General features: G+C 55.7%; 1 protein-coding gene across 1 annotated transcript in view; it reads right to left on the minus strand.

Moving 5' to 3' along the window:
• VIPR2 (vasoactive intestinal peptide receptor 2) overlaps positions 1 to 22,446 on the minus strand; it is a 71,965-nt gene extending 49,519 nt beyond the window's left edge. The window contains exons 1-3 of the mRNA XM_070369011.1: positions 22,231 to 22,446; positions 18,966 to 19,065; positions 609 to 716 (exon numbers count right to left, since the gene is read on the minus strand). Of these exons, the coding sequence (XP_070225112.1) occupies positions 609 to 716; positions 18,966 to 19,065; positions 22,231 to 22,293 (271 nt within the window). The 5' untranslated portion in view covers positions 22,294 to 22,446. The remainder of the gene's footprint in view (positions 1 to 608; positions 717 to 18,965; positions 19,066 to 22,230) is intronic.
• Positions 22,447 to 23,309: the final 863 nt, after the last annotated feature.

A 23,309-nucleotide genomic window follows, 5' to 3' on the forward strand; every position in this document is an offset into this window, starting at 1 on the left:
CATGGTTGCTATGACAACGTGCACCAATGTCTGGAGAGACCCCCCCCCCCACAATTTCCCACCTACAACTTTTTAAAAAAATAAAAAACAGGTGTATTTCTCACACATCCGGGTTTTCACGGTCTGTGTGCAGAGCAAGCCCCAGGAAGAGGCAGCCCTTGGCCCCATGAGCGCCTCCTGCAGGTGTTCAGGGGCTGAGAACCCAGAGTCGGTCCAGGAAGGGAGACGTTTCCTGTGAGGGAGAGAGTGCGTCCTAGGCCAGCAAGGGACACCCTGGAGGACATGCTCTGAGGGCCATGGGCGCCCAGGTGAGGCAGGTGTTCCTGTTCTCCCTCTGCCTGGTGCCCGCGGCCCCTCGTCTGCACTGGACACCCATGTGCCGGGCTCCTGCTCAGGGTCTCCCGTCCGAGCCCTCCGCGTGTGCTGTGGGTGGACGGCCTGGCAGCAGGCATTCTGTCCTCCCAAGCTCTAAGGTCAGGTCAGCACAGCTGCTCCCTGACCCACCAGGTCGTGGATACCGATGCCCTGCTTCTTGTGCCTCCATGGAGAAGTCGATCCCTCTGACCAAAACCCCCAAAAAGCTAAAAAATGACACAGCGGAACAGTACCTGGTTTGCTGTAAAAATTGCTGAACAGTTTTGGACAGGGCACCGTGACGGTCTCGCCAACATCCGCAGGGCGCCAGCAAGTAATGTTGTCCCAGATGCCGCTGCAGGCTGCAGGGGAGACAGGGGTGAGCGAGGCCTGCGGCCCACTGCAGGCAGCTCCCTCCGGCCCGCACGTGGCACCCAGAGGTGGGGCCAGATCTGCTCTGAAACTTTGCAAATAGAGAGCCTATCAGTTAGATGATTATACTGCAAATGATTCTCCTGTGAAACAAACTCGCACCACGATATTATTGAGAACATGCTTGGCACGGGTTCACTGTGATCAGCTTTGCAGAAGTGAGTGAGTGGGAAGGGACGAACCTGAGGCACCCAGAGTGCACTGTGCACTTTTGAATCTCAGCAGAATCAGTACTTTTTCCTGATGATATGCTTGCCCCTGTGACACAGTGGGCACCACCCGGTATCTGTGTAAGTCTCGGAGGTGAGGGTCCCCTGAGGCACACACCCTTGTGCTTTTATGGACTCTGACTTCAAGGACAATTTGTAAATTTAAATATTTGATAAGATTTAGTTGATTGCAGCAGTCAAGATGATATACTGGTGGTGAAATTTTAGGCTACCTTCGTGGAGTTATCTAATAACTTAATTAGCACAGTGTTAAAGCCTAAAACATTTTTCAGATCTCCTATTTTGTGTAATAGCCCCCCCATGAGGGTAATTCATGCACACATTGCATTAATCATCTTACCAGCAAACAGCACTGAGCCTCAAACAGTGCAAGGACCTCTCATGTCAAACAAACAGAAAATGAATCCTTGAACCCAGGGATTTTTTACTACAAGTTCAAGGTGTTTCTACTATGTTTTGTGACCTCTAAAGTTTTGCATTTCAGTTAAACTTCAGTATTGGAGGAGCAGTGTGCTGGCTTCAGTTAAAACAAAGAAACAACACTTCTGCTCTCTGACATGCCATCCAGATCTGTACAATAACTGTGATATAGTTTTGGTTTGACCACAGGAATGTTTTACTTCTATGAAAACAGATAATGAAAAGTTGGCTCCAAACCAAGTTTTGCAAAAAAGTTGAAAATATCTTTCTAAAGGCTTTTATAAATAAAATGAAAATATGTGTGCTTAGTCACTCAGTCTTATCCGATTCTTTGCAACTCGATGGACTGTAGCTCACCAGGCTCCTCTGTTCGTGAAATTCTTCAGGCAAGAATACCACCCCTCATGGGGTGGCTATTACTCAAAATAAGAGATCTGAAAAATGTTTTAGGCTTTAACGTTGCACTAATTAAGTTATTAGATAACTCCATGAAGGTAGCCTAAAATTTCATCACTCATATATCATCTTGACTGCTGCAATCAACTAAATCTTATCAAATATTTAAATCTGCAAATTGTCCTTTAAGTCAGAGTCCATAAAAGCCATTTCCTTCCTTAGGGGATCTTCTTGACCCAGGAATCGACCCCAGATCTCTTGCATTGTGGGATGATTCTTTACCATCTAAGCTGCCAGGGAAGCCCCAAAATGAAAATACACTCATCCTACAAACTGCATTCCATACCAAAGATTGAGCACAGGAACGCACACTACAGTAGCTCACACATGTAAAGAGAACGCTGCTTTCTGAAAAATTAACTAGAGTAAATCATCAAGGACAAAGACGTCAGCAGAAACACTCTCCCAGTTGGGTGGACAGTGTGGCCTGTGGGCCTGGGGGTGTGTGGGTGAGCAGGGGGCAGTGGTGGGGGGTTTACCTGGGCAGTGAGTCTGAGCACAAGCCACAGATAATGGGGAACATATGCGCTTCTCTCTCCACCTTCCAAACCTCATGAAAATGACAGTCGAGAAATCAGAAAGGGCAGTTCCTAGAAAACTTTATGGCAGTTCCATAAAACTTTGAAGACAGACAGCACGTGTGTTTTAAAGACTCAGGCAGAGCCAAGGGGGCACAGAAGAGCCTGCAGGAGAAGGGAAGTGGGCAGTGCCCTTGAAGGGCCCTGGACCCCAGGACCTGGGGCTCAGGCCGACTAAATTTGGAAGAATCACACTGAGTGTGAATTCTGAACTCTGGGAACTCCAGCCTCCCCCAGCCTGCCAAGTGTCTGGAAGCTCTGCTTAGGCCACCTGCTGGAGCAGTGCCCAGGGGAGGCCCCAGACAGCCAGTCCACCTGAGACAGGCGGAGTCGCTCTGAGAACTGCAGTTGGGGACCACCCGGTGTTCATCCCGAGAGAAGCTTGTCTTGTTCTGCTGCAAAGTCTGATGCTAACTGTTGAGAGATATGGGGCTTCCCAGGTGGTGTTGATGGTAAAGAGCCCACCTGCCAATGCAGGAGACATAAGAGATGTGGGTTTGGCCCCGGAAGACCCCCTGGAGGAGGGAGTGGCGACCCCCTGCAGTATCCTTGCCTGGAGAACCCGATGGAGACCGGAGCCTGGCAAGACTTTGTTTTGCAAAGCCAGATTTCCAGACATTCCCAGCCATCATTCTCACCTCTAACTCTGTGGCTGCTTAGCAACTCACTTTCCTAGTTTTTCCAAAGCACACCAATTGGTTTTCCCAGAAACAAGTGCCTTTTGGTATCTGTCAGCTTACATACTGTTTAACTAAGCCGGTGGTTGAGTAGCAGATGTGGGCGGTGACGATACATTGTAAGCTCGGCAAAGTGGTCCCAGAGGTTGCAGGGAGGAGGTGGCGGAGAGCCTTGAGCAAAGAGCTTCCCGCCAGGGTCACCAGAAAAGAAAGCATAGGAGCCCAGCGGACACTGGTGCTGGGCTTCCTAAGCTCCTCTTGGGAGGGCAGTTTAGTTCCCCGAAAGCAGCCTTCCAGCCCAAGCGGTTCAGGAAAACTGACCTGACGCAGCGTGCAGCCTCCAGACATCCCCGAAACTTCACAGCATCTCATACAGAACATACTGGAGGCACTGATGAATAGTGTAGGAAGGGCTACGATTGGAACACGTACCTATAAATATGCTGGAGCTCCAAGGGGACAGCGGCAATTCACTCGCCAGACAGGAGTCTTAAGCGGGGGGTACCCACCATCATGGAGAGAACCCTAATCCCCTTGTTCCCAAAAACCCACTTTCTCTCCAAGCTATCTCCGGGCAAGTCACACTACCACAGGTGGGGTACTGGTGTTGTTTTGAGTCCTGGATTTATTTTCTCATTATTTCAATGACATAAGCATCACTTTCCAGAAAACCACATGAGTCTCATCACTCAGGTCCTGCGGTTCCTCTTGGCAGAGCTTTCACAGGCACCGCGTTTCCTGCCCACGGGTGCACACAGGGCGGTGGGGGCCAGAACCCCATCTGGCCCCCACCGCCCCGACCCCTGACGGCCATGTCCTCACTGGTGGTTTGTGGTCGGAGCCCTGGACACAGAGCCAGAGGTGCGTCCGAGTCCAGGTGAGCATGTGGACAGAGGACGGCCCTGGGCACTCGCCCGGGCGCTGAGGGCTGAAGTCTCAGGTAGGCTCTGACCACACGGACACGGCTGCCCTCTCTGGGTGAGGCTCCTGGGGCGTTCCCAGCAGAGGCCGGGCTCTGCTCCGTCCTTGTTGTCACTGGGAGAGGAATCCATTACCCAGCCAACACCAAGGCAGAGAGAGAGAGCACAGCAGTGGGACCGCGGGTACCCAGGGACCCTGGCAGACCGGAGGTGCCCATGCAGCAGGGAGGTGCCCAGCGGGCGGGCAGGCACGGGGTGATGGAGGAGCATCCCAGACCCACCGGGAGCTCCAGGGAGTGGCTACACTCCTGCAGCCTGGCAGACCAGCAGGGGGCAGAGGGCCCAGCACCCCAGCACCCCCGGGTCACCTTGCTCCAGACGGGGTATGGGGCAGGAGCTGCAGGAGCAGGGACGTGGGAAAAGAAAACGCAACACACCCATTCCAGCACAAAGGCGCGAGGTCTGGCAGCAGCTGGCAGCGCCAGCACCACCTTCCATTTGTAAGTTTAAAGTTGAAGTTGCGAGCAGCCGGAATCAGATGCTGCAGGCATGTGCTGGACGTGCCCCCGGGCTCTGAGGCTGGAGCTAAGCTGGTCGCTGGACCCCAGCCCACAGACGGCAGGGCCCACGAGGCCCGGGGCGTCCCCACGATGCACTGATCTTGCTCAGGAGAAGCCAGAGAAATGGCAGCCTTGCTCTCTGGCCAGGCCTTGTGTGCACACGCCTTGCGTGTGACGTACTGTGGCCAGAATGACAAGGTCTCCAAGGCTCGCCCGGCCGCCCAGGGAGGAGGCTGGAGCTCTGGGGCTGCCCTGCGTGTGTCCACGGATAACACCATCAGACGGCAGGTCTCCCCTCGGTCCAGGCTGGCAGTGGGGCGGCCAAGGGGCAGTGACAGCATGCCAGGTCCTTCCCAACTCCCCACCCCCACCCACCCCCTGCCCTGGGACCCGCTGTGAATGCCCACACCCAGGGTCCTGCTTTGATTCTCCCTCTGGCGCGGCTCAATTTTTAAGTTTCCTGGAGGTTCTCACAAGTACCCAGGGCTCAGACCCACTGTCTTGCAGGGCAGGCGCCAGGAGGGACCTTGAGGTCATTAGTGTGGGTGTTGATGAAGGTGCTGGGGCTGCTGTCCCTGGGAACTTGTCAGAAAGTTCTTGGGTCCCATCCTAGGCCACCAAGCCAGAGACGCAGGGTGGCCCTGCAGTCCCGAGCTGGTGCTGAGCAGTTCAGGGGCTGAGGCGGCCCCATTCCCGCCCAGCACAGGAAGGGGGTGGGTGTGGAACTCCTGCATCTCAGCAAGCCTGGTTTCCGCTGTAAACGGTGGGATGGTGGCTGGGGGGGGGGTGAAGGGGGGAACCCTGGTGTGCCCACGTGGCAGGTGCCAGGGTCTGTGTGGCCCAGGGAGCCCAGAGTGGCCATGGGGTACCTCCTGGGGTGACAGCAATGCTGGAGGGCCATCCCTGCTCCCCAACTCGATGGCCCCCAACACCTCCACAGACCTGGGGGGCTGTGCCTGATGACCACCCCATCACATGAGCCTGCTGGGGAAAGGGCTGCTCAGGAGGAGTTGTGAGAGCAACAGGGGGCAGGATGCCACCCCCAGGGGCCCGCTCTGCCCTCAGGAGCTCATTTTATCCCCAGACCCAGGCAGCAGGGCGGGGGTGGCTCCCCAGTCTCAGCTCATGGATATGGACGTGCAGGCCAACATCTGCTGGATCATCGAAAAAGCAAGAGAGTTCCAGAAAAACATCTACTTCTGCTTTACTGACTATGCCAAAGCCTTTGTGTGGATCACAACAAACTGTGGGAAATCCTTCAAGAAATGGGAATACCAGACCACCTCACTGCCTCTTGAGAAATCTGTATACAGGTCAGGAAGCAACAGTTAGAATCGGACATGGAACAACAGACTGGTTCCAAGATGGGAAAGGAGTACGTCAAGGCTGTATATTGTCACGCTGCAGGGCTCCAAAATCACTGCAGATAGTGACTGCAGCCATGAAATTAAAAGATGCTTACTCCTTGGAAGAAAAGTTATGACCAACCTAGACAGCACATTAAAAAGCAGAGACATTACTTTACCAACAAAAGTCCGTCTAGTCAAAACTTTGGTTTTCCCAGTAGTTATGTATGGATGTGAGAGTTGGACTATAAAGAAAGCTGAGCACCAAAGAATTGATGCTTTTGAACTGTGGTGTTGGAGAAGACTCTTGAGAGTCCCTTGGACTGCAAGGAGATCCAACCAGTCCATCCTAAATGGGATCAGTCCTGAATATTCATTGGAAAGACTGATGCTGAGGCTGAAACTCTAATGCTTTGGACACCTGATGGGAAGAACTGACTCATTTGAAAAGACCCTGATGTGGGGAAAGATTGAGGGCAGGAGGAGAAGGGGACCACAGAAGATGAGACCATTAGATGGCATCACCAACTCAATGGACATGAGTTTGAGCAAGCTTTGGTAGTTGGTGATGGACAGGGAGGCCTGGTGTGCTGTGGTTCATGGGGTCGCAGAGATTCGGACACAACTAAGTGACTGGACTGAGTGATGTGGCGGGGCCCCCCAGCCCTGCCTGCAGCGCCTCTGTGTGACCTGTCTGGGGTGGGGCAGGGTAGACACCCAGCAGGCGTCCAGCTCGGTGAGGCTGCTTTTGCCCTGGCGGTCAGTGGCAGCGCCGGGCTGGTGGTCTTGGCCTGGGCCAGATGGAGTGTCGCTGACCCACCTGGGCCTCCTGGGTGGCGAATGGCCCCCAGGGCCCCCGACCCTGGCACTCCTGTGGGGCCACCCCGGTGAAGGCCACAAGCCCACCGCCGGGCCGAGGATGGGAGACTGGCTGGCTGGTCAGTGCCGCAAGATGGCTCTGGTGTCGGGGCCCTCTCCTCCCCTGAGTTCTGGTCTGGGTGATTCAGGCCGCACTAATTACTAGACCCCTCCCAGCGGGAACAAAGCACGTTGAGAATGACTGCCACGATTCCTCACTGTGCCTGCCATTCTCCTCGTGAGCCTTTGAAAATCAGTGCCAGGGCTCTGCCTGGAGAACAAGGACTGTGGGGCAGGGCCAGCTGGGGCTCACTAAGGGGACCGGAGGACATCAGAGCTGGGAGGACCTGCTGAGCCCTGGAGGCCCTCTGCCTCACACCCGGGGGTCCACGCCTAGAGTCTCAGGAGCTTTGAGGCCCACGGGACGCAGGCCACTTCCCATGACGCCAGCCTCTGTCCACTCAGAACGTCTCAGCCATTCATGGAGATGCCCTTACAATCCTACAAAACCTTCCAGGTGTGCAATCTTAAGCTACGGGCGCTGCACATGTGCTGGGTGTGTGTTTGCACGGGCGTCAGTCCAGGTGCGGGGAGATGTGCGCGGCGCTGGGAGGCCATGCCTGCTCCGGTTAGTTCCTGGCTGACGGCACGTCACGGCCCCCATGGCCCCTGCTCCAAGGTGTGGCCTGGTTCCTAGTGGACGCGCCTCCCTGACCCCGGCACACTTCAGGCCAGTGGCCCAGCGTGTGGGGCCACTCTGCTGGCGGTGCTCTTCTGGGCTCCCCTTAGGATCCAGCACCTCCACTTCCCACAGCCCAGAGGCTCCTCACCCCAAGTGCTGGCACTGACCCCTCCTGGACCCTGCTCTGGGGGCCGTCCTCCCCGGCAGAGGACGGTTACAGACCCAGAAGACCTCCCTGCCACCTGCAGCGGGGCAGCTGCCACTCACCTCTCATCTCCGCGTCCCCTGGGACTGGGGGCCCTCCCTTCCCTCCACAGTGGGGCAGAAATCACAGGGTATTCCAAGGTCTCTCCCCAAAGACACCTGATCCCCAAACAGTCCTGCTGTTTTGCTTCTGTGCTGTGGGTGTTGAGGAAACACCCCTCTGAGTGGCCTCCTCCTGGCCACTCATGGGCACCTGGTTCTGGCTCTCTTCTGGGCCTGAGAACATCCTATACATCGGCCTATACATCCTATACAACAGCCTGTACAACAGCCTGTACAACACCCTATGCTGCTGCTGCTGCTAAGTCGCTTCAGTCGTGTCCGACTCTGTGCGACCCCATAGACGGCAGCCCACCAGGCTCCCCCATCCCTGGGATTCTCCAGGCAAGAACGCTGGAGTGGGGTGCCATTGCCTTCTCCAATACAACACCCTATACGACACCCTGTACACCCTATACAACACCCTACACATCCTATACAACGTCCTGTACTCTGCACCACGGACACAGAGACGTGACATGCTTTTCTCTCAGAAAAACAGGACGCCCTATATGCTGTCTTCTTTGCTTTCTCAACAAAACACGTCTCATATTTTCCTGTTCTTTCTGCGGTGCGCCGCGTTTTTAATGGCTGGCTAATAGATCAACATCCACTTACTTGTGACACACAAGGAGTGGTGACCCAAGTGTGTGATCGGAACTCTAGGTAGTAAGGCCTTAGTAGGTGCCCCCCAGGTGACTGGACTTGTTTCCTGTTCTTTTAGAAGGAACTGCAGTTCTTCCCCAAATGATGAGGAAAAGCTCTTCTTTACAGAGAATGCTAATTGATACGTGCAAAGAATGGTTAGAACTTTAAAAGCTGACATTTTGGACCCTGAGACAGACTGATTCAAGTGTGAATCAGGAACAGGGTGGGGGGAAGGCTGGGAAAGAGGAGCAGCTCCAAAGACCACCAGCCAACTGCAGGGAAAAAGAACTTGGTGTTCAAGATCTGGAGGCCACTTATACTCAAGTGGCCAGACAGCATAATGGGATACTGAGGGACATATCAATCACCAGTGTGGGGACCCCACAGAGCACACACGTGACCTGCATCCGCTCTTCCCAGAGGGTCTGATCTGAGTCTCCTCAAGCCTTCATGTCCAAGCTGCTGTAAGGAGACATGGGCTGGAAGGACACACCGAAACGCACCTGGAATATGGGACACTCTGTGAGGTGACTGATCTGCTGCTTACTGTCTGGGGGTGCAGGCGGAAGCACCCCCAGGGCCAGGGCCCACAGCTCTGTGGACATGTCCACGGAATGTGTCCTGCACAAGTCGGCCCAGCAAGTGCAGAAGTGCTGACAGCTGCTGAACACCCAATGCCTCCTCTGCAGCACCTGACTACATGGATGTTCAGTCACACAGAAAGGGCAGCCTCGCTGCGGGAAAACTGCTCATGAAGACAGCAGGGGAAAGCCACGGTCCCTTGGCCTGCAGAGCGAGGTCCGGCCCTGGAGTAGCTGGGGCAACGTGGGATCCTGGGCCCTGGCTGGAGAGAGGCGGCCAGGATGCCCTGTGGGGGAGGCCGTGCCAGGCCTGGTGCGCCTGCCACTGAGCCCACGAGCAGAGTGCACAGGGACAGAGGTTAGCTACAGCTAAGCCTCCAGGAGAGGCCTCTGGGTGCTCTCACGGGAGCAGTCTCAGAGCCGGGAAGTACAGCCGGCTCTGGTGTAGCTTACTTATTCTTATTCCTTGAAGGTGAGGACTCTGCATTCCCACAGGAAAAGAGAAACTGCCAGACAAACCCTGCTGGGGTGGCAGCACAGATGTGGTCACCGCCGGCTGGGCTGACGGTGAGACCGCCCTGTAAAAACAGGACTGCAGCCGCCCTGTGCAGACGCAGCTTTGCAGCACACGCTGCAGGGGGCTGTGCTGACCCAGGAGGTTTGCCAGGGGCCCTCTGTGCTCTGAAACTCTGATTTAACAGTTTTAAAGAAAGGAGTTATCTTCATTTTAGCCCTCAGAGCCACTGATCTGCTTCTGGCTCCCAGCAACCCCCGTCTATTATCAGTGTAAATAATTGAAAGCTAGATGGATCGTCTCACCAACTGAAGTTGGGAAAAATCCTTTTTAAAGTGGGTTGGCCAAAATGTTCATCTGGGTGCCCCCCTGGCCAGCTTTAACTTGAATGAAATTCTTGGCCAACCCAAATAAAAGGGTTTGTGCTTCCCTGTGAACCTGCTCACCTGTTCTGACCTGAATTACCGAATAGGCCGCTTCCCACTTGCCTGCCGCCCGAGGGCCCCACTCTGGGTGCAGGGTGAGCACCTGATTTGCTACTTTCTGCAGGTAAATCCAGGCCAGCCTTGAGACCCCCAGGGTCTGGATGACTCTGACCAAAGGGCTTCCCCAGGCCAGTGGGCACCCAGGATTCGAAAGAGGCCACAGAGGCAGCTGGGGTGGCCCAGAGCCTCCCACCTCTCCCAGGGCACGGAGCATAGCGCTGCCAGACGTGGCCATCAACGGGGCCTCTGTCTCTGGTCAAATCTGCTGTGTGCCCACGACCAAACCTCCATGGAGGCTCCAGGCTCAGCCCTGGTTGAGCCTGGCCCCTTCCCAGGGCAGCTGCAGTCACGACCGGCAGAAACATCCCCACATCCTCACTGCCGCCTCACCTTGACTGCCTGCCGAGACCACCTCTCAGAACGCTCCCACCCTAGACTCTCAGGCCACACAGCACAGGAAGGACCCCAGGGTCTGCCTCCTGAATGCAGGGTGTGCAAGGCTGAGATGCGGAAGGTACCCCCAGGGAAGCAGCCCGGAATGCCCCATGTTTCAGCCCCTACGCCCAGCGGTCTTAGCGTGCACCGAGGGGGTGGATGTGATGCTGAGTGGGTTCAGACCCCCAGCCCCGCAGATGGTGACGCGATCCCTGGGGATCCCGTGCACTGGACCTGGAGGCTCTGAGACACTGGCCTGCCAGCCCCTCCCTCAGTTTCGGAGTCACCCTTTGGGCATATTCAGTGCGACCTGTCCAGGTGTCCAACTACAAATGCCCTGTTTCCCGACGTCCTGCAGAGAACCCAGTTACCCTGAACACTAACAGTGGTGACCAAGCTCTCCCAGATGGAGGCCTCCTCCTTCTGTTGTTCTAAGGATGCATATTTACACCCTTTGTTCTCAAAATACTTGCAGTGGCGTAAGGAGCGCTATTTCCACGCATTTCCTCAGCTGGACACGGAGCCAAATGTCTTTTTAGAAATGCTGTCATCAGGGATGACAACAGTACTTGCCAAGGGTGGACACAGAGAGGAGAGGCACCTTCAGAGGGGACAGCCCCTCAGAGCAAATAACAGCCATGTTGGGAGGTGCACTTCTCAGACATGTCATTGACATTGACACTGAAGTCGCTCAGTCATGTCCGACTCTTTGTGACCCCATGGACTGCAGCCTTCCAGGACCCTCTGTCCATGGAATTTTCCAGGCAAGAATACTGAAGCGGGTTTCCATTTCCTTCTCCAGGAGATCTTCCCGACCCAGGGATTGAACCCGGGTCTCCAGCATTGTAGGCAGACGCTCTACCATCTGAGCCACCAGGGAAGTCTCAGACATGTCAGTGCAGGTGAAATCAGCCACGTGCTGGGAGCGGGCCGCTCCAGTCAGGACTCGGAAGGCACTCACAGCACAGGCTCAGGGCAAGACGACAGCCCCTGCTCGTGCACGCGGAGATGGAGCATTCGTCTTCCACAAACGGACTGGACCTTCTTCATGACTCAGCACAGCTCTGGGACCAATGCAGCCTCGGACCCTTCACACCTGTAGTGATGAGTGTTCATGTCCCCCCAAAAAAATATTCACTGAGGGTCACTGGTCCTGAGGCTGCCCGAGGGGCCTGATGGAGGCGCTGGGCCAGGAGGGTCTCTCCAGGACTTCCTGAAGCAGGAACACCACAGATTCACAAGCCAACAAAGGCACCAGCTTGGGGCTGGCTCTTCCGAGTCCACACTGCAGGCCAAGCCTTCGGGCCCAGAGAGAAACCATCGGGCGGGTGTGGACCATGACCCAGAGCCACGCTGCTTCCTAGGCCACCTGTGCAGGAGCCTGGACTTTATACAGGAGCGAACCCAGGCTCCACAACAGTGCTCCAGCTCTAAACGCGTTTCCAGGGCTGCAAGGAATGTTTTACGAGGAACTCATTCTTCAGACACCTCCTGGATATCCCAATAGTCAGTATAATTAGGGTGCTACAATGACCCCGACCTTGGTAATTTGGAGGCAAACCACAAACCAAGGGCTGGGAAATGCCATTTTGGGTGACAGTGCCACCGGATGGTGTCTTGATCCAATCACTTTGGAATTTCGAATATGGAAGTGGCAAAGTTTCATTTCAGTTCAGGTGGATTCCATAGCTGGGAGTCATATTCTGGGACCTGAACTAATGCTAAACAAAGATTCAAAACCCGGAACTAATCAAAGCTGTTAACTGAACAAAACGATTTTTTTTTTTTAAAAAGAAATGTACAGAAGCCCACTTTGAAACTATTTTAAAAATATGCTGAATCCAATCAACCCCAAATATCAAAATGTCCCCCACACTGAGCTGAGCAAATGCGGTGCCTGTGGTGGGTGTCCCAGCAGGCACGCCTGCCTGAGGGCTGACTGGAAATCCCCCTGAGACAGGCGTCTCCCCACAGTACCAGGACCGGACCGTCGGGAGACCCGTGAGGCCCCGCAGCGAGTCAGCTCAGAACTGATGGAGAGCTAAGCTTGTGCAGACGCCACACCTTCACCTGCCGTTCTCTGTACAAATCCTCAAGAACCTTCCCTCCGACGGCAGTGACCCCTTGGGACGTTGTTGGTGCCCCACAAGCTCCCGGGTGGGCAGAGTCAAGCCTCATGGCACGGGAGGCCGGACTCAGCTGACGGGCTGGGGCTGGAGGATGGTGGATCCTGCCATGTTACTCCCAGGGCGATCTTCCGTGGATTTACGAGCAGCACTTGGGCGCCGTCCCGGGATGGTCCCGGGACATCCATCTTGCAGTGTTATGACAAGACATCTTCACACGGGCCAGCAGCCGCTCATCCGAGCGTGCCCCCGGGGGCTGGACACCCGGCTGCGCAGACCAGCCTCCCGCGGGGCCGTCCTCCTGGCTGTGGGCGTGGCCGGGGCCAGGGGCGTGGCCGGGCGCCTCGTGCGTCCACAGGTCGCTGCCCGGGTGCACAGCCTGTTGACCTCGCAGCCCGGGAGCCCCCTCTCCCTGCCCTCCTCCTTCTGGGTCACACCCTTGGGGCCGGCCCTCGGTCACTCCTCCTGTCTCTGGGGCCCATGGCCCCGCACGATCCCACCTGGTGGGCAGCCTCCAGCCTTCCTCCCGTTCCGTCCTCTCTCTCTACCTGGCCTCCGGGGTCCCCGCTGCCCCCCAGGGAGGGGCTGGATGCTCTCACCCTGCCGGTCTGCAGCTTCAGGCCTTGCGGTGCCTCTGCCTTCCCCACTCCACCCGCTCACTCCACTCGCTCCACGGTGGCGTCCCCAGCGAAGTGGCCTCTCTGGCGGTCCGCCCAGCTCTCCAAGCTCGGGAACAAGCCTGACGCCTACCTGCCTGCCACCTGCCTGGCGACCTTTGGTGCTTCACGCAAGGCGGGTCAGGAGCAGAGGGACAGCAGGGGACGCGTGCTGTCCTTGTCACAGGGCGGCAGGCCCCTGGGCAGCCTGGCCTCACCCTCCGCGTCCACTCAGACCAGCCTCAGTCCTTTCCTCTCAGGGAAGGAAGGAACTGTAAGAAGTCACAGATGACTTAAGAAGCGGGAGCAGCCCTTCCCTGGGGTGGGAAAGAGGCGACTTGTCGGTCAGTTCTCGGGCTGTGGGAGCCCCTCACAGCTCACAGCCAGGGTGGTGTCCAAGGGTAGGCATCTGGGCTGCCCTGGGCCCCGGTTCAGTGCCTGCGCTGTGGGGTCTCCGCCTGCAGCTGAACCCCAGTGGCCTCCAATGGCCCCTGTGGACACGCAGAGAACCGGGCATGTAGTGAGGACAGCCAGCCAGGAAGGACTCACCAAATCCACACACTGCCCTCAAACCCCAGCAGAGCGATGTCACTGTGAGTGGCCAGGGAGGGTCCTCCATCCCAAGGGGGTGCCTGAGCAGAGGTGCAGATAATAGATGAACAGAGGCAGCTGTGGGGGTTCAGAGGGAGGCCCCTCAGCTTTGAAGCAGGCTTGGGAGGGAAGAAAACTCTGGTCTAAAACACACCTCGCTCACTACGGTGCCAAGTACAGTTTTATGAAAAGAGCACTGGATTCAGGGTCCAGGGAGCCAGGCTCTGCCACCAGCTTGGGCGAGAGACTGGGGGTCCTCTCTTGTGTCCTCACTTCGGGGAGGTGGCTGAGGGCACCTTCAAGCATCAAGACCGGAAAGCCCTGTGCCTCCTGGGTGGACGTCGCCCTCCCTTGTCCAGAGAGAGGACGCTCGGGGCCTTCCGTCTGCCTGCCAGGTGGGGTCTGCAGGTCTGCTTCTGGGTCAGCAGACGGGATGGCCCTTGGCAGACGCCTTGGTGCTGGGAGGCTGGGGTTGTGCAGACAGGGCCCGCCCCGGAACAGCAGAGGGTGCGCCTGGCCACCCCCAGGAGGGTGGCAACACCAAGTGCTGGGCAGGACCTGTGGCCGCAGGGACAGCGGACAGCGCAGCAGAGGGGCCAGCAGCCCACGTGGGAGCCAATGCTGGAGGCCGCGGATGGCCACCCTGCGGGGAGTCGCCCCTGAGCTGGAGACAGGCGTGGGCGCCTCAGGAGGGGCACGGACAGCCTTGCCCCAGACCCTCCCTGAGGACAAGTGCAGGGCAGCGAGCTTGGCAGTCGGTGCATGGCCTCAGGGCTGATCGCCATAATGAGAGGGTGTCTCTCGTGGGGCGGAGGACAGGCGGGCAGACCAGCGTCTCCCGCGAACCTGGGGTTCCCCAGCTCAGGGCTCCTCAGGCAGGACACACTGCCCCAGGCCTTCCTCCGAGGCTCGTGGGGGTGAGGGCAAAGGGCACCCATGGGAGTGAGAGCACATTGCCCACAGCCTGCTCTGCCTGGAGCAGTCACCTACGACGACCAACCTGCCAGGGCCTCAGGATGAGCCAGGACCTCCCGCTAGCTCAAAGGGGCGAAAACCCAAACCCGCCGTGGCTCTCGATGGGTGAATCAAAATCAGTCCAGTATCCTTAGAAAAGTCGAATAGCGGGAAGCTTGCTAGTCCAGCACCTCCTGGGGACCTGGTTTAAGCTACTGCTTGTTATCAAAGCCTCCATAGCCAGGAACCTTCTTGACACGGCTCAGACTGTGGAGCTGCCCCATCCCCTCTCCCAAAATTAGGGCAAAAATGATGCAAAGTCACGGGGAAGGTCCCAGGTGCCACGGGCACAGGCGGGGACACAGGCAGAGAGGAGCGTTGACTCAGGGCCTCCCACCGTGGTCGGCGGTGCAGGCAGGGACGGAGCTGCTGTGAGCTTACTTCCAGGCATCCGTGGCCTGAGCCTCACGGGCGGGACTAGGTCAGTCTTAGTGCTGAATCAATATTAAGTCACAAAGCTCTAAATATCTCCAAACACCTCCTAAACTTTTCTGTTTTACAAAGTGAATCCGTTAAAGAGCTTTAGAACTGAAGTTGGCTTTTCTCTAGATTTCTGTGTTGGTTTGTTTGTGTTTGTTTTAGATCCAACATGTAATAAAAAGGATTCCTTGTTAGACTTACACAAATTACCTCACCAGAATTGAAAGCCAGTGTTTTTTTTTTTTGCCATTTCGGGTGCTGTCTCACGCTGCTTTCTCGCAGCTCCTACAGACCCTGTGTCTCCTGACGTTCACTGTGGATATGGGAATCCGTCTCATCTCACTCGGCGAGAAGGCCTTCGCTCAGCTCCTGGTTTACCTCGTCTGTAGTATCTTTATTCTGGTAACTCATTACTATTTATATCCTTGGTATTCAAGCCACACACATTTCAAAGAGCAACAAGGAAAAGATGGGAATTCAGAACACAAGCTGCTTCTCTCTGCAGAAAGCGGGGGTGCCCGGCAGGCTACCTGGCCGGCCTCCCTCCTTGGGGGCGGAGCGCTGCCCACAGGCTCTTCCTGTGAGTCAGGGTGAAAGGGCTCCGGCAGGTGTTTTTGCTGTCGAGCTAACAGTGAAATAAGAGCCTTTGATACAAGGAAACACTGAAAGACTGACGCTTGTCATTGCAGAAAGACCGAGTGACACCTTCCCCCGGCTCCTCTAACTCTCCCACATCCTTTCTGCTCCGGCCGACGCCAAGTCTGCACAGGCTGTGCCGTCCATGCTCCCGGCAGCATGTCCAGCGGGCCCTGTGAGGTCACTCTGAGGAATGCGGAGCCAGACAGCAGAGCCTAAGAGGGCTGAGCCCTGAGGAGTGCTTTAAACATCCTGGCCCATCTCTGCACCACGAGCAGCTCTCCGAGGAGGCCGGCCTGGCCTGCGGTCCCTGCAGAGCAGCCTGGCAGCTCAGGCAGTGTCTGCACGGCAGCTCTGCCTGCTCCCATGGAATGTTTTAAAAAATACTGGTTGCAGACTTTTAAGAATTGGAGTATTTTCACCAACTCCATGGACGTGAGTTTGAGCAAACTCCAGGAGACGGTGAAGGATAGGGAGGCCTGGTGTGCTGCAGTCCATGGGGTCAGTCGGACACGACTGAGCGACTGAACAACAGGGACGTAGAGTTTGCTTTTCTAACGTTTGGTGCCCGCGTTTCTTCACAGCAACAAGTGGGTGATGAGGGACATTCCCCAAGGCCCCGTGGCCAAATGTTACCCTGTCCAGCGTCATGGCCCCGGCTCACACTCGTGAGCTGTTGGCCAGGGACCAGGGACAGACTCGAGCCTTTGGAACGAGAAGCACGAAAGGACAAGCCTTCACACTGCTTACGGCCACACTCCATCCACCTGGGCCGACCAGAGGTGAAGAGTCTCTTTATGAAAGAGAGCCGACTGAGGACCGTGCCTCCTGCCCCACAGTGGACGCGCTCACACTGCTCTCCTGGTCCTGTGTCCGTCAGGGTGATCACGGGCACAGACCTGCAGGCACCCCTCCCAACGCCCAGTGACCCTGGCCAGCTGGGAGGGGTCTCCACGAGGGAAAGTCACGGCCAAAGCCCCTCTCCTGAAAGTAAATGCTCCCTGCCTCCTGTTGGGTCGGCTTCCTCCTGTTAGCAAAATGCTCTTGGTGAGCGTGGGGGATGAAGAGTGTTAAGGAGGAAGCACGAGGCCGGCGCTTCAGGAGCTGTCCCCGAACAGAGGGGACAGCGAGGGGCGGGAGGGGCCGCCCCGGGTGACTGCCAGGCAGGCTGGGACAGAGGCTTTATCCATGGTGAAAATCTGACTCCAGTTCAGTCTGCCCCTGTGTCAGGGGTTGCGTCCTCCCCGTTCCCGCGTCGGGAGTGCCTGCTGTATCAGGCCTGTGGCGGGGGCCTGCCAGCGGTGAGGGCTGCAGGACCTGGAGGCATCGGCCTGCCCTCTGAATGCTGGCTGATGCCCGCGTGAAGAAGGGGTTCTGTTCACAGCTGTCCCCGGTCAGTGCCAGGGAGTGGACGCCATCTGGGAGCAGCCTCAGAGCCCAGCAACCTGATGGCCCAGTGATGACGGCATGAGGGGGCAAAGGCCGAGGGTCACCCCACGGAGCCCGCCCACGCTCCCCACGAGGGAGGCCTGGACCGAGCGCTGTGCTGGCCGGACCTGCTCCTGCCGTGACTAGATGCTTCTAGGGTTTCAGCTCGCCTCCTATCCGCGTTTAGCTCCCCTAAGTCTCTTAATTTCCACCAAAAGGACAGAGTTCAGTGGCTGTGGCAGCTGTCTTGTCCTGAGGCTGACATGACTGGCAAGACCCAGCCTCATGGATCCTAGTAGCTGGCTAGCGGTCACATGTGGCTTTTACAGGACAACTTCTGAGTTCATGTTTGAGTCACCTGTTTTGCCTTCCTCCAGACAGAGCTTGACCAGACCTTTTGGAAGACATGGCTCTCAGGACGCTGTGTGCACTGCAGAACCACAGATCTCAAAAGCTGCAAGGAGCCCTTGGACCAGAGTCCTTGTTTTTTCAGCTGAGGAAGGGGAGGGTCCAGGGAGACAGGAAGGGGCCCGGGAGAGCTATTTTAGAACTGGTATAGAGCCCCTCTGGCTGCAGACCACCTGTGAATACCTGAAATGTGTGGTCCAAATTGTGATGCACTCTAAGTGTGAAATGCATATTGGGTTTCCAAGACAATATACAAAAAAAGCAAAATCTCTCCTCAATATTTTATATTGATCACAAGTTGAAAAAATAGTGGTTTGGGTATATTTGGATAAACAAAACCATTGTCAAAGTCCTAAGTTTCTTTTCGCTTATTTTAACATGGCCACTGGAAAACTCAAGCTGCCCATAAGGCTCGCATCCCGCTTCTACTGGGAGGTACTGGTCTAGAGCAGCACCCACACCTGGGGCTTCCCACTCGCGGTCCTCTGCAGGGCACCAGGCTCTTAACACATGGCTGTACTTTGACTTTAATTTTTTCTTGAATAGACTAAAATGATGACACAGAACAGAGAAAAAGAAGAAAGCTGAAGGACGAGAGGTTTTTGCCACTGTTTATGATCTGGGTGTTATCCCAGAACCTTCAGAGTTTACAAACAGGAAACGGTACCCAGGGTGGGAGCTCATCATCCCAGCTTTGCTTCTGGGAGAAATAAAGTCAGTAAGCTCACTGTCCTCATAACTGGTCTGTTCTTCAAGAAAGCAGAAGTTTCAATTTCCTGTTTGATTTCTGATAAATTCCCACCGTTCTTAACTGGATCTAAATCATCTGTGATGTAACTAAGGATTTAAAATGCAAGAAATCAGATAAATAGTCATGGGAAAAGGAGTTGCCTTTGCAAAGTGTAACAACCGTCATAAATTATTTTAATAACTGTTGCTATTGTCTCAAACCATGGAAACTATGATGTAATAGTTTGTGAAGGACCCCCTTCCCCTCTGCCTTTCCCAACACACATACCCCACTGCCCATTACCCACAATGCTATAGGATTTTTGCCAGCAGTTCATTAAAAAACATTGGAAGCAGACTTTTTAAAAAAAAAAGACACAAATGACTGTAAACACCAGTTTACTGAGTGAGGTGCAAGCTACTTGCAAGTCCGCCTGTCCATCCCAGGGACAGTCTCACCAAGCATCATCTGCCTTACCTTTGTGTTTTTCTGTTTGAGTGCTCAGAAGCTCTGCACATCTCGTTTCTTCCTCCTGAATTTCCAGATGAAATCGGCATTCTGGGTGAATACTGCTCACCTAGTCGTGGTTAAAAGAAAGGGAAAATTCCACTGTAATAGGAAAGGCAAGCAAAAACTACATAAAAGCCCCTAAACCTCACAGTTCTAAACTGCTTCCAAACTAACACTCATTTAAAAGCAATAACCTTCATATTTTGGCGTGGCTATTTTTTAAAAAAGCCTCACTATTTACTTTGTAAAGGAATTAGTAAACAAATAAGAAACTTGATATAATTTTTTTTTTTCTGGGCAGGAAAGCAAACTAACGCAATACATGGTATGTTATCAGCACTAATTTGGCAGCAATAAAGCTCTTTAATCCAATAATCTTTCAATATTCGAGTCCTCCATTTCATAGCCCTTGATTTAATCAAAGTAAATACATGTTTACTCATCAGCCCATTCTTCATGGCTGCACACAACCCCAGACGCCAGTGTGCTTCATCTAAGGCCAGCCTCCGCCTTCACTGGAAAGCCCTAATAGAATAACTTTATTTTTAGAGGCTGCAGGTCACATTCAAAACTGAACTTTGGAATCTGGTATGAACGAACTTTTCAAAAAGATGAGGGGTGAGCAGGGATAGGCCTCGGGCAGAGTCACAGCAACCGAGGCAGTGGGGGCCTTCTCGTAGGCTTGATTACGGGAACCAAAGATGTGATGAGCACTGTCTGTCAATGTGTGCAAAAGACAAAGCTGAACACCGCTTGAGTCTTGGAAGGTAATATTCTCTGGTCTTTATTTTCACAAAGGTCCAGCATTCTCTTTTTTTTATTACCATCTCCAACCCCTGATAAATAGTCACACAGTAGGCTGGAGCTGTGAGGCCCACTCTCATGTCTGAACAAAACTTTTGTTTTACTGAAGAGAATCATACTCTTGCATATATTATGGCCGTCTATATTTAATTCGGCTTCCCTGGTGGCTGAGGAGTAAAGAATCTGCCTGCAATGCAGGAGACAGGTTTGGTCTCTGGGTAGGGAAGATCCTCTGGAGGAGGGCATGGCAACCCACTCCAGTATTCTTGCCTGGAGAATCCCTATGGACAGAAGATCCTGGCAGGCTACAGTCCACAGGGCTGCAAAGAATCCTACCACTGAAATAAGTCAATAGAATTCTAACCAGAAATAACATTTCCCAACAGTGTTAAGGGGGCTTCCCAGGTGGCTCAGTGGTAAAGAATCTGCCTGCCAAGGCAGGAGATGCAGGAGACTCAGGGTCCATCCCTGGGTTTGGAAGATCCCCTGAAGGAGGAAGCGGCAACCCACTCCCATCTCAGGTCTCCAAGAATGCCTGGGAAATCCCATGGACAGAGGAGCCTGGTGGTCTAGAGTCCACAGGGCCACAAAGAGTGGGGCACAACTGAGCATGTATGCAACAGTGTTAGGAGCAGAAACTTAATGCTGAATGCTTTTGCCACATTTACCCTCATTTTGGGCTTCCCCGGTGGCTCAGAGGGTAAAGCGTCTGCCTGCAGTGCAGGAGACCTGGGTTCGATCCCTGGGTCAGGAAGATCCCCTGGAGAAGGAAATGGCAACCCACTCCAGTACTCTTGCCTGGAAAACCCCATGGACAGAGAAGCCTGGTAGACTACAGTCCATGGGATCGCAAAGAGTCGGACACAACTTAGTGACTTCACCCTCACTTAAAAAAATAAGACGTGAAGCATGGTCTTTTTTTTTTTCCCTCCCCATGGCTCATCACGGGGCAACAACCACTGTACGAGCTCCTGGTTTCAACCAGGTTGTATTTTTCGTACATGAACAAGTCAATACCTTAAATGTCAGAATTAGGAAAATTGTATTGACTTAAAAAATGGATTTTTGATAAGGTACTAAAAGACATCACAATACCAGACTTTCTTGGAATATGCACAGTGATGCCTTATTTTGGGATACCCTAGAAGTTAAAGCAGCATTAAGCGTAACAATTTCTGCAGCTATTTCATGCACTGAAATGATCAGGCAGGCTCTTATCTCCACAGCATTCCTCTGAGGGAGGAAGGCATCCTTCGCCTTCACTCTGAGGAGGGGTTGGCCCCTCTGAGGGGTGGGCTAGGTGCAGAGGAGAAACACCCTCAGCACAGACGACTTTCCCTAAATAGCTCCATCCCTGGCTTCGCAACCTTAAGAGGGGATATGAGTCAATAGAGACGGTGATCTGGCCGCGGTGATCTGGCCGCGGTGTGAAGTGCGTAAGCTCGCACACCCAAACTGGCTCCAGGCTGCGGGAGGGAAGCAGGAAATGGGGCTTACGGTTTAAGTGTCTTCGCATAAGAGGAAAAATTAAATAGTCTATAAATGCATTCATTCAACAAACTTCCACCCAGCATATGACTTCCTCCGGTGCTCTTAAATAATGGTAACAAATCAAAGCAGTCTATTTCCAAAGGAAACTTTGGTTAGCCACATCACGTCTCCCTGACACACACTAAAACAAACAAAAAGCATAACCGGTACTAGCAGGTGGAAAGGAAAGTGTTTTATGATAAGGCAAACTCCAATTTCCCTCTGAAAGGAGAAGCCTGCGCAGGTGACCGCAGCCCAGTCCCCAACTCCGGAGGGGGCGCCAGGGCCCCGGACCCGCTCCGCTACGAAGGGCGTCGAGCAAGGCACTGGGTTCCGGTCCCAGCAAACCCGGGACGCCGGAGCAGACCGTGCGAACGCATCTTCCCAGCCGGGTCTTACACCGGGCCGGGCTGGGGCTTCGGTTCTTCGCGCTCTGCGGGGGAATCCAGAGTCCCCGGCAGGCTTGTGCCCTCCAGCGAGCTCGGAGGGCGGGTGGAACCCCCGGGCCAGCCGCGATCCCCGCGCCCCCGGGACCAGCCCGATCCCCGAACCCCCGGGACCAGCCCCGATCCCGGAGCCCAGATCCCCGAGCCCCGGGACCAGCCCCGATCCCCGAGCCCCGGGACTAGCCCCGATCCCCGCGGCCCCGGGACCAGACCAGCCCCGATCCCCGCGGCCCCGGGACCAGCCCCGATCCCCGCGCCCCCGGGACCAGCCCCGATCCCGGTGCCCCCGGGACTAGCTCGATCCCCGCGCTCCCGGGACCAGCGCCGATCTCCGCGCCTCGGCCCAGCCCCGCGCGGGACCCGGAGGTGCAGTAAAGCCGGGCGCCCGGGGCGCTCCCTCCAGGGAGGGTCGGCGCGGCGGGGCGTGAGGGCGCGGGTCCGAGCGCACTCACCGGGGCGAGCAGCCAGCCGCAGCAGGTCAGCAGCGCGGGCGGCAGCAGCGCGGGCGCCCTCATCCCGGCTCCGCGGCGCGGACATGGGCCGGGCCGCCCGTGCGCAGCGACGCGGCCCCAGGGTCGGCTCCGCGCTCCGAGGTCGGTGCGCGGCGCCCGGCAGCGGTCTCCGGGTCGGCGGTCCGCCGAGGTTGCGCCCGGCGCCCCGGCTCCGCCCCCGCTCCTTCCCCCAACTCCGTCCCCACCCCGCGCCCCCCGCCCCCGCCTCTCCGTCTCTCCCCTCCCCTCGCACTGGCTTCGCCGCCTGGGTCTCCGCCCCACGTTCCGCAACCGCCCCCCGCCACCCGCACTCCTTTCGGCCGCCCGCCCCCAGGCGCTTGTACCCACTTCCCCGCGCCCCTGCCTCTCCCTGGCGACCCCCAGCCTTCGCTCCCTCCACCGCCTCTAATCCGCGGGTGACGGGTGCGCACAGGTGGAGTCCCTGTGCGGCCCAGCTCCCAGCGGAGATGCCAGAGGAGCCACTCCGGGGCGACCCACCTTATTGGAGACCCGGGCTCCCGGCCTTTGCACCTACTGTGTCCTCCCTGTTAAACAAGACCCTCGAGAAGTTGGCAGAAAGGGCAAGTGGGTTGGTTGGGGCAACTGAAAAATCAGAAGGCATTTGGAGGGCGTCCTGATGCGGGGAGACCCGCGTCAAGCTGGGTAGGTCATTCTTTGCCCCCTCCCGCCGGCCCCCTCCCCTCAACTGCTGGGGCCGCAGAGTTGGACGCTGGGCAGGAGCGGCCGGGGGCCTGAGATCCCGCCTCATCCCACACCTGTCTCAGAACTTCGCAAGGAGCAGCCGAGCCTAAGAGCTGGTTGTTACTCAGCAAATGGAAAAGCGCTAGAAATGAAAAATGAAGCCGGGAATTTTCTTTTTTTCTGTCCTCCGCCTATCATCTATCAATCGTCGTCTGTTGGTCATTATCACCTACTGTCTGTCCTTCTGTCTGTGGGGGGTGGGGGGATCAGTAGTAGAGACAGGATCTGGACTCGGGGTATGCAGCTTGGGATCTGGAAACTTAACCGTTCTGGATCCA

This window comes from Bos mutus, chromosome 4 (assembly GCF_027580195.1).
Source record: "Bos mutus isolate GX-2022 chromosome 4, NWIPB_WYAK_1.1, whole genome shotgun sequence".
Classification (NCBI taxonomy): domain Eukaryota; kingdom Metazoa; phylum Chordata; class Mammalia; order Artiodactyla; family Bovidae; genus Bos; species Bos mutus.